General features: G+C 33.2%; 1 protein-coding gene and 1 long non-coding RNA gene across 2 annotated transcripts; one reads left to right on the top strand and one right to left on the bottom strand.

Annotated features, from left to right (window-relative positions):
- The first annotated feature begins 9237 nt into the window (after positions 1-9237).
- Positions 9238-10616, top strand: LOC130647063 (frizzled-5-like). The gene is made up of 2 exons (XM_057452781.1): positions 9238-9796; positions 10247-10616. Exons 1-2 carry the CDS (start codon positions 9319-9321, stop codon positions 10510-10512), a joined length of 744 nt encoding a protein of 247 aa, XP_057308764.1. The 5' UTR covers positions 9238-9318; the 3' UTR covers positions 10513-10616.
- A 2659-nt stretch (positions 10617-13275) lies between these two features.
- Positions 13276-14321, bottom strand: LOC130647064 (uncharacterized). The gene is made up of 2 exons (XR_008982800.1): positions 14016-14321; positions 13276-13706 (listed from the first exon to the last, which is right to left on the bottom strand). It is a non-coding gene; the product is annotated as an uncharacterized LOC130647064 (long non-coding RNA).
- Between the last annotated feature and the right edge of the window lie 1210 nt (positions 14322-15531).

Raw genomic sequence — 15531 nt, 5'->3', positions numbered from 1 at the left:
TATTTACAGGACAGGTGACATTTACACTCCTGTTGCGTCCTGAGACGCGATCAAAACAGACGAATGTAAAGATCTTGCCATTCTTTTAATAAAGTGGCCGAAAAGTGTATAGTCTTGAAGATGTTATGTTATGTTTAGGTCTTTTGTTTGATATTTTGGTTAGCAGAACATGCATATAAAGATGTTAACTCAAAGGTCAGGTTTTTTGGTAATTTTGATTCTATTATTATTCATTCGTAAACCTTGGTTAATAAAGCCTTTGATACTAAAATTAATCACAAAAATTTAAAATCAGGCACAAAAGGGGTAAACGCAAATGCAAATAAAGCAACTAAAATTTCCGTCTTTCAATCTATGTGCCATTTCTGTGTATTTATTTTAATTTACTTTTTAAGCAGGGTTTCAAATGACAATTAATTTGGAAGAAGTTTCAGTACCAAATTTAGGCTACGTACTTTTAATCCTTATAATGTCCTGTACATACCTGCCAAGTGTCAACATTAAATTCATACGGGAGGTAAGCTTTTTAAAAAGAATGGATTTTCGACATATAGTGTCAATTTTGTATTTTCTTGTGACATATTGTGTTGCGACATATAGTGGCGTTTTTTGCGACATGTAGTGTCACGACGACAGTTGTAACGAATTCATCAGATTGCCGACTTTCAAACCTTCTAAGATGGTTTTGAAACTTGAAGCTTTTACAACATCTACTAACGTACAACAATTCCATTGCACGTGTTCTAAAAGTTTAAAATAATATCGTGGCGGCTTCACGTTGTAACGATAGGATTAACACCATGGCATAAGATTATTGAATTTTTAAATTCCAGAAAATTTTAAAATGCATAACGGATTCTGTTACTGTTATGCGGTTGTTTTTAATTCCTCTCAAAAATCTACCACGGAGGTAAATAACATTAGGGCATAAGATTATGTCAGTCTCTAAAATATCACTTGTCACACTTAAAAATCACATTTTATCATGGACAGAATCCAGGTAGAAATAGACAAATGTTCCTCAGCGATATTGACACACTTTTAGGTCCTAGCGTTTTTTAAGTTTCTTTAATTTTTCTTCAAGTCCCAGTGAAAAAGAAAATTAAAAATATAAACAATTTTCTCCGTGAAACAATATATAGCATCCAAATTTTTACCTTTGCATCCCTCTCTGTCGGATAGAAACGCATAAGTATTTTTATCGCGAAAAATTTAAAGTGCTGCATGTCATCATATTGTTATGGATTCGAGGAAAAAAACAACTACTCAAGTGATTTGTGTGACTGATAAATTTCATATCATGAAATTATTTATGAAAACTAACTGAATTAACATGATACGAGAAACGAGGTATAGTGTGGAAATTTCATACAAAAAGAATCTCTTCCATATAATTAGCCGCATCTGCATGTACCACATAATTACAGGCGGATTACCAGTTCTTCCTAGCTGTTGTTAACGTTCTTTGCCTGTTCCCAGATCAGGGTTAGCATGTCTGAATTATATTGTCTGTCGAATTTTTAGATTTTATACACAGGCGGGGACTACTGTTATAACGAATCAATAAACAAGAAAACCGTCCAGTTTGATCACACATTCGTATTGTACACATACTTAAATATTTTATTGATTATGTTTATATATCTTGTATCTATGGCAACGTTCTTGTTTTTACAGACCTGCGCGTAGTCTTGTGGTTATGGAGTTCGCTTCGCAATCGCAAGATCCGTCGTTCGGTCCACAGCGCGGGCATGTTTAGCAAGTGCCTTTACCACAGCTAGGACTCAACCTATGCCATGTGAGGGAAATTGGGTAGGTATTACCAGTGTATACTTAATGTATACGTTCCGAACACAGCACCCACATTGATAACTGTGTTTCCAACACTGAAGTGGCTATATCCTGTATTAATATTCGGAATAATAATAATAATAATAGTTGTATAATTTTAAGTTTACTTGAAAATGGGTGCATGACACCCGAAACGTCGTAAAATGTTGCTTTAATTTGTACACATACACATGGATGTCCAAGTTTTAACATAAAATATTGTCAATCGAATTTCTAATGTCTCATGTAAAAACAACAAGAACTGAAGCGGTTTAAACATTCACACAACACTACGTTGATAAATAATTAAAATGTATTTATTAAAATATAAGATATACAATAAAAAAATTCGGTATAAAATATTAGACAACAAACTTAGAAAAAGAGATGATGACAAATTGAATCATATTAAAAGTTATGACTATTGTTCGATAACTGAAATATGGCTGGAGAGCACACAACTCGAGTCAATTTCGAACATTATAACATTGTCAACATACAGTAAATCAAAACAATCATTTCAAGACAATGGACACTCTCATTTGATGCGAGATTTCTCGAAATTCCAATAGAATATATATCTACTGGTTTCATTATTTTGAGTATGCTTTATAAAGCTAGATATTAAGAAAGCAACAAAAAAAAGCCGCTACACGCAAAAAAACAATACATAAACAAAAACTTTTGGTCAATATAGCGCGTTATTTGTGGTGGTTTTGATTTTGATACTATTCGCGCCCCTTTTAACTTTTCGTTACCACCATGACAGACCGCAGCCCATACCAAATCACACATTTCTACGAATGTGTGAATTTATGTTGTATGAAAAGAAAAAGAAATTGTTAAACTGAGTATTGTAGCTAAAATTTATATGATAATGAGATAACAAGACAGCAAGCTGTGATTATGAAACTGGTCTAACGACCCTTGAAGTTAAAATTGCAGAGGATCAAAACGCAGTGCAAGATCTCCCTTTTCGCAAGGATAATCTGTAGATTCAAGGTAACTGAACCAAACAACCTTCTCTACACAATACAATATGTACAACTAACTGTCGTTACACAGAAACAGACAACATGAAAACAGGAGACAGGCATTACGACAACAATACAACAAAGAATTTATTATAAAAATAAATATAAATATAAAACTATTAATATGAGCAGACAATCACACTGTAACGGTTCCTTACGGTTAAACATAATTAGAAAATAAACCCCCCTCTATTGAGATTTTGTTTTGATTTAGTGAATTTTAACGTAGCCCCACACTTGGGCACAACAATATCTGGTCATGAGAAAGTGACCGATAATTATTGTGTTGTGGAAAGACTTACGCAATCGTATCTTAAAAAAAAGATTACCTATTAATAGGAGGATGGACAAAATTTGGCAACGTCGTGCAGAATGGCTCAATTCCAGATCAACTGCTTACAAACCAGATCAATTCAGATAACATCTCATTACTCAATGATGTTTCAACGGGCAGGTTTCTCTTGACTGTGTCCGGTTTGGGTGACTTACGAAAATTTATTAATTTCACCCAACTTCGTTTCTACTGTCACAAACCTTGGCATAACCATAACAGCATAACAGAGCGATGCATATTGCAACAACAAATGACTTCAACGGCACAAAGGTGGTTGACTACTTTTCTGGCGTAACTGAACCTCGTCATCCATCATGTCACTCCTATGAAATACTTCCCGACGATACGTCTTATATTGCGTCAAGATGTATGGAATGGAAGTCAAAAACGTGGTCTTCTGAATAAGAGAAATCACTGTATAATCACTTTATATATATAAGGAACAATTATCATGTCAATTTGTGCGACGAAAGACTGGAATGTGACGATTCTAAATGTAACCAAAAAAAGAATATAATTCTTTCACAGAATGGCGGTTTTTTGTGCGATAAAAAAACATTTAAATTTTGATTTATAATAAGCATAAATACACGGATATTAAGAAAACAAAAAACAATAAAATATACACAAAAACAGCAAATGTACACCAGGTCTATTTTGCATGTTTATACTGTATTCACTCTGATGGATAACGGGTGATACATAATTTAGGGTTCAGGGAAAATCTCTTATTTGCACATTAAAGAGGCTTTTATTAAATGCAATAATATGATTAGACTTGATGTTTATCTTTATATCTAAAATTAAGTTAAGCTAAAAATAGTGACGTTTTCAAAAATAAGTCTATCTGATTTTTAACGGCAAACTTGTAGAAACAGGTCGACAACTTATTAAATGTATGTGCTAGAAATTTACGCACCTTTACCATTTGTTTATAAGTAGTGGATTTATCACTTGACAATGTGTAAAAAAAATTCAAAACTAAGAGATCTACCATCTTAAGTAAGCACACTTTGACCAACAAAAAACCTTTTTTAGAAATAAATAAACGATTATCGCGCGCAATTGTTTTTGATCTCTAATTCGATTTTAAAAGATTTTCAGAAAGGAATGGAAACTTCATTTGAGAAAAGTTGGTATTTGTTAGGATAGCATTTATAGCAAAGTAAACTTTAGAAATGCCCCTGCTTCGGTTTCTCCCTGAAATTAACAATTAGTGCCCCTTTTTTTTCAAATTTTTCACAAATTTTTAGACACACGTACCTGTAAATATTAGATGTAGAAAAAAGCCAACAGTTTTTATTATATTTAATGCAATAAAAGCATCAACAAACACAACAACAACAGCAGTGACAAAATCAACAACAACAATAACCAAATCCACAACAGCGGTATAAACGTTAATAACAACCACAACGAGCTTATCTCATTTCTATTAAGGACTACGTTTTATTTAGGAGTTTATTTAAAGAAAATTAAATTAGGCGATCTTTTGAGTGTGCTAATTGTGCATTGTGTGTCCAAATTTCTACGTGCCCTAGTGCGTTACGTACTGTAATGCACCAGTGTTTCAGGTGTCTTGACTTGTCATGTTCCCTCGTTTTCTCGGTATATTGAATAAAGAATAGATCTAAAGCTACCATAACGCGTTTTATCAAGGCTTAACCCTTTGATCCCTGTAATAATATAATGATATAATTTCTGGATCTGAAGATGTGTTGATTGTTAACCATATGGATAAAGTAGAATTTTTTTTAACGACTAATGTAAAATATAACTTTCTAATCGAAGAAGTGAAGCCAGGTTCACATCAATGCCAATAGCGCTATCCCTAAGTAAAAACTTATGCATGTGAATAAGAAATCCCGGAAATGAAAATATGCGAAACAGTTCTTACTTAGGTGCTCACATCAAATAGACCACGAAGTCGTGTCGGCTTTAAAATTCTGGTGCTCCACACGACATTTTTATGATCCAAATAATAAAGAAAAGAAGATTAAAATCAAAGCATTTTTTTGTTTTGGTCAAAACTTTTAAAACAAAACATTTACGTCTTCACTTAATAGAGATCAAGTGGTGTTGCTTTGATGTTTCCCAGTCGCATGAGAAAAATATCAAAAACTTTATTTTCATGTACTTCGTACAAATAACATGAAAAAACAATAACATACGAACAAGGGAACTGTTCACACTGTAACATGCGAATTACCATAAGTATTAGCTACGTTATTCTCATTGATGTGAACATGGCTTAAAGGACCAATTGTGAGACATGTTTATGTGTTAATTTAGAAAAATCTTTATAACGAAATGTTAATTATAAGAAAAGGAAAGAATATTGAAGGCGTTTATGCACGATTGGAGTTTATCTTGCTTAGTGTGATTTTTGATACTTTTGCATTATATTTTGCACAATGTGGTAATAAAATTAAAAGTTTCAAAGTCACAATTCTCCTAGTGTGAAATTATGCATTTAACATACAGATAGTGGTTAATTCTCGGTTGGCGCATAGACGGAACCAACCTTTAGTATCTGATCACGTGAAACTAGCCTGCTCGTTTAAATGATCTTTCTTAAGATCTTGCTTCTATTAAATATTTTTATAGGAGTAAAACGCGATCACAAAGGAAACAAGACAACGTGGTTTGCCAAGATCTGGGCTTTTTTTTTGACAGTACATTTAAACATTAAGGATTATGTACTTCATTCCAAGACCAGCTGAAAAGATCGAGAAGTGACCACATCCTGTAAAAACAGTTTTTGTTTATTTTTCAATCTTTATATATTTATTTATGCCAATATCTACTGTTTCGATAATAACGTTTTGTTTAAAATTTAGCGTGCACAGCAGTTTTTTTATTTATTCAGTGAAGTTATTACGTCAATCGTTGTTTTAAAAAATGTGAAGTCCGTACAAGTTAACATATCGCTTCACTTGTTTTCACAATTAAATTTACAGAAGTTAAAAAAAATGTATTCGAAACTTCTGCTTGTGTATGCTTTGGTGGTTGTGGTGCTATGTGGAACAACCCATGGTGAGAAGAAATGCAAACCAATACTGAATTATATGTGCAAATTCCTTTCCCAGAAAGGCTATGGTATTACTAATATGACCAAAGACGCCTACCGTGCGAGTATAGGAAGAATAGAAGAGTTTTTACCCTTGTTCCATTTAAAATGTGCAAATGAAATATCGCCATTTATATGCGCAAATTATTTGACTCTCTGTAAAAATGACCGGATAAAGACAATTCGACCTTGTCGGTCACTTTGTGAAAAATCTAGAGCAGGCTGTGAACCGCTTATGAGAAAATACAGTTTTCGTTGGCCATTTGCTTGCAGTCAATATCCAAGCGAATCAGACGGAGAATGTTTTAAGTTCAGCGACGTGAATAATGAAAGTTCAAATGAATTCAACGGCACAAAGGTGGTTGACTACTTTTCTGGCGTAACTGAACCTCGTCCTCTATCATGTCACTCCTATGAAATACTTCCCGACGATACGTCTTATATTGCGTCAAGATGTATGGAATGGAAGTCAAAAACGTGGTCTTCTGAATCACTGTATAATCACTTTATATATATAAGGAACAATTATCATGTCAATTTGTGCGACGAAAGACACGAATGTGACGATTCTAAATGTAACCAAAAAAAGAATATAATTCTTTCACAGAATGGCGGTTTTTTGTGCGATAAAAAAACATTTAAATTTTGATTTATAATAAGCATAAATACACGGATATTAAGAAAACAAAAAACAATAAAATATACACAAAAACAGCAAATGTACACCAGGTCTATTTTGCATGTTTATACTGTATTCACTCTGATGGATAACGGGTGATACATAATTTAGGGTTCAGGGAAAATCTCTTATTTGCACATTAAAGAGGCTTTTATTAAATGCAATAATATGATTAGACTTGATGTTTATCTTTATATCTAAAATTAAGTTAAGCTAAAAATAGTGACGTTTTCAAAAATAAGTCTATCTGATTTTTAACGGCAAACTTGTAGAAACAGGTCGACAACTTATTAAATGTATGTGCTAGAAATTTACGCACCTTTACCATTTGTTTATAAGTAGTGGATTTATCACTTGACAATGTGTAAAAAAAATTCAAAACTAAGAGATCTACCATCTTAAGTAAGCACACTTTGACCAACAAAAAACCTTTTTTAGAAATAAATAAACGATTATCGCGCGCAATTGTTTTTGATCTCTAATTCGATTTTAAAAGATTTTCAGGAAGGAATGGAAACTTCATTTGAGAAAAGTTGGTATTTGTTAGGATAGCATTTATAGCAAAGTAAACTTTAGAAATGCCCTGCTTCGGTTTCTTCCTGAAATTTACAATTAGTGCCCCTTTTTTTTCAAATTTTTCACAAATTTTTAGACACACGTACCTGTAAATATTAGATGTAGAAAAAAGCCAACAGTTTTTATTATATTAAATGCAATAAAAGCATCAACAAACACAACAACAACAGCAGTGACAAAATCAACAACAACAATAACCAAATCCACAACAGCGGTATAAACGTTAATAACAACCACAACGAGCTTATCTCATTTCTATTAAGGACTACGTTTTATTTAGGAGTTTATTTAAAGAAAATTAAATTAGGCGATCTTTTGAGTGTGCTAATTGTGCATTGTGTGTCCAAATTTCTACGTGCCCTAGTGCGTTACGTACTGTAATGCAGCAGTGTTTCAGGTGTATTGACTTGTCATGTTCCCTCGTTTTCTCGGTATATTGAATAAAGAATAGATCTAAAGCTACCATAACGCGTTTTATCAAGGCTTAACCCTTTGATCCCTGTAATAATATAATGATATAATTTCTGGATCTGAAGATGTGTTGATTGTTAACCATATGGATAAAGTAGAATTTTTTTTAACGACTAATGTAAAATATAACTTTCTAATCGAAGAAGTGAAGCCAGGTTCACATCAATGCCAATAGCGCTATCCCTAAGTTAAAACTTATGCATGTGAATAAGAAATCCCGGAAATGAAAATATGCGAAACAGTTCTTACTTAGGTGCTCACATTAAATAGACCACGAAGTCGTGTCGGCTTTAAAATTCTGGTGCTCCACACGACATTTTTATGATCCAAATAATAAAGAAAAGAAGATTAAAATCAAAGCATTTTTTTGTTTTGGTCAAAACTTTTAAAACAAAACATTTACGTCTTCACTTAATAGAGATCAAGTGGTGTTGCTTTGATGTTTCCCAGTCGCATGAGAAAAATATCAAAAACTTTATTTTCATGTACTTCGTACAAATAACATGAAAAAACAATAACATACGAACAAGGGAACTGTTCACACTGTAACATGCGAATTACCATAAGTATTAGCTACGTTATTCTCATTGATGTGAACATGGCTTAAAGGACCAATTGTGAGACATGTTTATGTGTTAATTTAGAAAAATCTTTATAACGAAATGTTAATTATAAGAAAAGGAAAGAATATTGAAGGCGTTTATGCACGATTGGAGTTTATCTTCCTTAGTGTGATTTTTGATACTTTTGCATTATATTTTGCACAATGTGGTAATAAAATTAAAAGTTTCAAAGTCACAATTCTCCTAGTGTGAAATTATGCATTTAACATACAGATAGTGGTTAATTCTCGGTTGGCGCATAGACGGAACCAACCTTTAGTATCTGATCACGTGAAACTAGCCTGCTCGTTTAAATGATCTTTCTTAAGATCTTGCTTCTATTAAATATTTTTATAGGAGTAAAACGCGATCACAAAGGAAACAAGACAACGTGGTTTGCCAAGATCTGGGCTTTTTTTTTGACAGTACATTTAAACATTAAGGATTATGTACTTCATTCCAAGACCAGCTGAAAAGATCGAGAAGTGACCACATCCTGTAAAAACAGTTTTTGTTTATTTTTCAATCTTTATATATTTATTTATGCCAATATCTACTGTTTCGATAATAACGTTTTGTTTAAAATTTAGCGTGCACAGCAGTTTTTTTATTTATTCAGTGAAGTTATTACGTCAATCGTTGTTTTAAAAAATGTGAAGTCCGTACAAGTTAACATATCGCTTCACTTGTTTTCACAATTAAATTTACAGAAGTTAAAAAAAATGTATTCGAAACTTCTGCTTGTGTATGCTTTGGTGGTTGTGGTGCTATGTGGAACAACCCATGGTGAGAAGAAATGCAAACCAATACTGAATTATATGTGCAAATTCCTTTCCCAGAAAGGCTATGGTATTACTAATATGACCAAAGACGCCTACCGTGCGAGTATAGGAAGAATAGAAGAGTTTTTACCCTTGTTCCATTTAAAATGTGCAAATGAAATATCGCCATTTATATGCGCAAATTATTTGACTCTCTGTAAAAATGACCGGATAAAGACAATTCGACCTTGTCGGTCACTTTGTGAAAAATCTAGAGCAGGCTGTGAACCGCTTATGAGAAAATACAGTTTTCGTTGGCCATTTGCTTGCAGTCAATATCCAAGCGAATCAGACGGAGAATGTTTTAAGTTCAGCGACGTGAATAATGAAAGTTCATTTAAACCAGAAAATAAAACACAGAAGAAACATCAAGTCGAAGGTTAGAAGACAGTTTTATACTATTAAGACATTTTTATACTATCGTTTTTGTTTTCGCTGCAAGAACTTCTTGAAAAATGTGTTTATTAAACATTAGAAACATAACGTTATCTATAACCTTTTTGAAAGCCCATTACATACAAAAACTTTAAGCACACAAGATAAATATATATATTTTCGTTTTTTCTTCCTTTCTTCTGCAGTATTTTATGTGAAATTTTCACCTCGTCAAATGATGTGGCATTCTACCAACAACCTCGAAATATAGGATGTTTTTAGATAAAGGGAGAACGGCAAATTTGTGTATGGCCTCAACGTTGTTTTGTAGATCTCTCCAGGCCCCTTACGTGTCATCGCCATTCAAAGAGATAAAAGAGGGAATTTATGATTTCCGTACTCTTTTTTATCTTTACAGTTTTGTTTATTTTTTAGTTGTCTTTTCTATTTATAGGCCAAATTAGCGGTACAGTAGGGTCAACTTTGATAATGGAATGTGCTGAAGGCTACGTTGTTGATGTGCAGAATGTTACCCACTCAAATTCTGAATGCTGTGATAAACTTTCAAAAGGTATCTTGACGAATTTCTGTCACAACAAATCCACTTGTAAATTTCAGAATTCAGAGAGCACATTTGGAGCACATTGCAAAGGCAAAATTGGTACGGTTAAAGTAGAGTACAAATGTAAGAAAACATCGAACAAGAAAAAAAGTTGTTAAGACTTGTTATAAAGAAATCTGCCAATTATAACTAATAGGTTTTTAGATGATTAAAATTCTGTAATGGTAATTTTGTTTTCATATAATTTCTCATTGAATCAAAAGCGCGTTTTGCATTTCAACTTGAGCACCATACTCATTTTAACTAGTCCTAAGCCCGTAGGACATTCACGGGGGTTCATCTATCGGAAAATCATAAGAAGGTCGTTAATTGCTGCCACCGCTTGTCTCGCAGACAGAACGCTAGTATTATAATATAGAGTAGCTGGGAGACCCTGCATCGAAACGCCGGGTTAAGCAAAGATTAGCTATGCAAACCGATGTTAAACGGCCGGACGAGTGTTTAATAAGAGCCGCAAATTGTGACATGTATCTAGATGGAGCGCTTACAGACATACAGTATGTCGCAAATGAAGTGAAGCGAACACAACATGTTTTTCTAAAAATAATTGTTGGCAATTTTGGCTGAAGTAAAATCTCTTAATAGCAAAAGATAGCGGCTAAAATTCTTTTTGTTTGCAAAATATGTTTCCGAGAAAGTTCAAACATAAATTGTGACACCAGGTTGACCGTGACCATGTCGCACATGGGAAAGGCGTAACAGCTAAGGCGTTTAGGCGCAAAAACACTTTTTAAAGCTTTATCAAAATTTTGGTTTAAATAAGAACACAGGAAACAGCTTATAGTTACCACAGTCCAGCTGAAAAAATCACTTAGTAATTTCATTGAGGGCAATAAGTTACCGTCAAGGTTAAAAAAGGAAATTGTGCAAGCGGGCTAATTGCTTAGTACAGGCAAAGCATGTCGCACATCCGCATAGGCTCTATACCCTCTTCTAAGAAAAACATTATCACAACTTTAAATGGGGACATTGGAAACAGTCCGTCGTTAACACTAGGGTGAGGGCTTAGTACAGGTAAACTGTATCGCACGTGCGTGTATAAATCGAAATCTACATTTGTAGCTACCCAAAATCTTAAAATTGGTTTGCTAAAGATTTTCAGATGGCTAAAAACATACCGATATTTTCATCTTAAAAAATAAAAACTTACAGAAAATAAATGATCCTATAGATACAAATTTTGGAAGAGATAAAGGTCAAAAAGAGACCTGCCAGCCTGCAATTTTTTATATTTTATTTGATTAATGGCCTCTGTGAGTTTCTCTTTTGGTTTCTGTCTTTTGATACCCGAAACTAGGCAGCAACAAAATTCGTAAAAATCGAGTTTTGCTTGGATTTCGAAACAAAGCTGTGCGCAACAAATTGAACAATTTTTTTCCTATGACAATATTTATAAAAAGGACAAATAATCCATTATAACATAGACAGATTGTGAAGGCGGAGTTGCAAAAAAAAAAAATAAAATTACTAAACGATGGTAAATGCTTTAGTCGGTGAAAGGTTTTTTATCATAATATTTTTTGTTCTATGCAAATACCGCCAAAACTTTATACCAAACAATAGGTCTTTAAAAAAATGAACTTTTATGAAAAATTTTGATTTTAGCAAACATTATTAATGCAATCAACATACAAGGTATCGTTTTTAACTATCATGTCATAGATATTATTCCTACCAGGTCTTGGGGCATCAACCGAACATAGGGTAAGTTACGCGGGAAGGGCATTTTTACCCCGGTCCCTGACACTATACTCTCCCCTTGTACACGACATGAAAATAATTTTTATCCTTATTCACATTCAACTAAAAATGCTATCAAGTGAAAGCAGAAAGTTTGAAGTACATATATGTGAATCCCAGTCTTCCCGAATATACCCTCACATATCCATGGATACACCTTTAACATTCATCCGTTTGTAAAACGATCTATTTCAACCGTTTTTTTACCTACAAACGTAGCAATTGTATTTTAAGGAAAGACCCATGGATTTTTGAAGATACCTTATAAGGAGAAATTCCGTAGGGGAAAATTTCAATGAGCTATTTAGAGGAAATAGAGTTAACAAACCCTTCTGTGGTGCCTAGAACCCACTTGAAGATTAACTCTGAGTGAAAGCGAGACTTCTTAGACCCCTGACGTAATGAAAGAAGCTTTTATTTGAGAGACATCAATGATCACATCAATCTAATTTTCTAAGATGAGTAACGAAATAACTAATATTTTCGTTTAAAATCAGTAATTCGTCGAGTCAAATTTTTTTTGGGGAAAATATTTGTCAGCTACTTAAAATTTTATCAGTTTTCACCGACAAAATTGCTGGTTAATATATTCACATAGTACAATTCCAATGTGTTCATGCACTTGCAAACTAATTTTTTTGTTAAATAATTGATTTCGCGATTTTGATTTGGAGAAACCTAAAAGTTACTAACGGATAGATTGCTTGGAATTATTCAAATTAACTATGAAATTTTGCAGCTATAAGGAAGAATTTACTTTCAGGAGACCTACTTCGTGGCCCGCTAGTCTGTTGCAGCGAACTTGGTTACATAGAGGAACATTGTGTAAACAATGAAAACGTGTTAAAGAGCCTAAAATAAGGCGCTCCAGCCCAAAGTGAACATGCTCCGCTAAGTGTTAAAAAATAGACATGCATCTCTCGCTAATTGTTAATATGTAAAACAACAAGGGCAGATACAGGAATTAAAACAAGTTAGTACATTTTTTTACAAAGTCGCTAAGAAATAGGCGTTAAAATTACGCAAGATGTAAGAGGCGTTTTTTTATTAAGCGCATAAAATCGCATTTTCAAAAGGCATTAAAACCAAGACAAGGAAAATAAAACAAGGACAGGTCTCTATAATAGAAACTCAACACAAAAAACCTAATATTTTATAAAATATAAATTATACATTTTTTATGTGAATAAGGCATTTTTCCGTTCTTATATAACTAACAAAAATTTCACAGCTTAGTGATTTGGTATTTTACTAGTTCAGAAATAGTATACATTTAACTAGCTAAAATCACATTACAAACATTACAAAATCTGCTTCTACCTATAACACCGTCCATCGATAAACAATGTTCACCAGAAAATAGTATTTATGAGATCTTTTAATTAAAGTAAACCATTCTTTAAGATAAAATCGTTGATAAAAGAAGAGCAACTTTTTCTACTTCACATCTGCTTCTAATTCAAAAATTCGCCGTGCCAGGCATAACAACTTCTTTATCCAACCCAACCGAGAGTAAACCTTTGATAACAAAAAATCATGTGACTTCTTTCTCCTGCAACAGAAAGTAAAAGTACGTCCAAGTACGTTAAGATTAGGGGAAATATGCCACTATTTTTACGGTGCATTAAAGAAAATAACTAAACTTTGTGCCCTCTAACCAAACAACATGCGATGAACGTCGCAGGATAATAAAGAAATATACGCCCAACTATTTAATATATGTGTACACTCTATAGAAATCCAACACGGCGCATTGTGAGAAAGCCACCCTGGAAGATCTTTGTGTATAAGCGAAATTTTGAAATTGCAACAAGGCTTTTGATGAAAAATTAAGTACATCTACCCGGTTAGCTTGACATACCCTAAATCCACCACTAACATCAACAACGAAATGACAAAAACAATTCAACTAAAATAAGGAATAATACTGAGGAAAATAAAAGTAGGAAGTTCAAATGTTCCTTTATCATCACTAAAAGCATAAACAATAAAGCAAGTATGCGTCATATGATGCCAAATTAATTACTATCTGTTTCAAGTCAACAATGCTATTTAAAAGTTGTCTTGGTTTCTATGGATATAATATAAAATGATGTATTTCAATTAGCTACCTAGCATTTATCCTGAAAGTTGCGCTGTCAGCTTGTATATAAGATACCGGTTTGCTGAAAGCAAACCGGTATCTTATATCTTAGTTTGATAAATGCGATTTACTTCCTTCAATGCACAAGCAACTATCCTGTTAACACATAGCTCAGAAACTTCAGCACTGACACTAAACTGTTAAAACGAGACTGACTGAAGGACAATGAAGAAAGTTCTTATCATCGCATGTTTTGGGTTGCTGTTATTATCACTTTTACAAATTGAATATGCTGAGGCTGGGAGACGAAGAAGAAGAAGCAGAACCATCAGAAGCTTCGGAAGAAGAAGACGATTTTCGCAACTTTCGCAACGATGCCAGTACAAACGTTTTAGGGTATGCGCAAGACATTGCTTCCGGTTTAGATGTTTTTATATTTGTAAATGGCAAGTGCGACATGTGTGTTCTGGGTAAACTGTATGGAAAAAGATTATAACCTAAAATCTTGTATTAATAACGCAATTTTCTTTATACATATATATAAATGTATTTTCTGTAAGCGTGCAAAAATACTTAGGTACAACAACACTTTCCTGTTTTTTTCTCCATGAGGTTAATTAACTATGTTTAAATTGTTTAAATGGTTTGCTATCTAAAAGCCTCTACGGGCTTTAATGCTGGCTTTGCATCTCCATACATTTACTTATTTTGGAATAAATTATTTTTAAGAGTCGTAATACTGAGTAAGTGTCTTTTAACAAGGAAGTGAAATAATAGTATAAATCCACGGGGTTCGCCGGTCTTTTATATACCGCATTAAAAGCCACGGGTATTGTGAAAGAGAAGGTATTCTGTTTCGATAAAACAAACACGAGCAGAATTTTTGCAATCTTAATAGCTCGCATCAGATGATGATGTCCATGAGATGACTTTTAAATGAAATTCAACAAGTGTGAGAGTGAATCAGATATCAAATTTTTAAGACGTCCAAGCAGTGTTTTTAGTCGTCCTTTGCATGGATTGAACTGGTAATATGTTTTACATCATATAATAGCATATCATATCATATTATATGATATCATGTTATAACATAAGGGTAGAGCTCTGATTACTGTGTCTATTGCTAGAAGCTTTGAATCTACGAAAGTAAACATACAAAGTTATTATGAAGTCAACAAATTGTTGTACATAACACCTTTACCAACTACAAAAAGTAACCAGCTGGCTAGCTATTCGATTTATTGTGTTTTTTTATCAAATGTCTTGTTACTTAAATAAAAGAAATTTTTAATAT

This window comes from Hydractinia symbiolongicarpus, chromosome 6 (assembly GCF_029227915.1).
Source record: "Hydractinia symbiolongicarpus strain clone_291-10 chromosome 6, HSymV2.1, whole genome shotgun sequence".
NCBI classification, from domain to species: Eukaryota; Metazoa; Cnidaria; class Hydrozoa; order Anthoathecata; family Hydractiniidae; genus Hydractinia; species Hydractinia symbiolongicarpus.
Note: the sequence above shows the minus strand (reverse complement) of the source record. Positions and strands in the feature narration are given on the sequence as shown.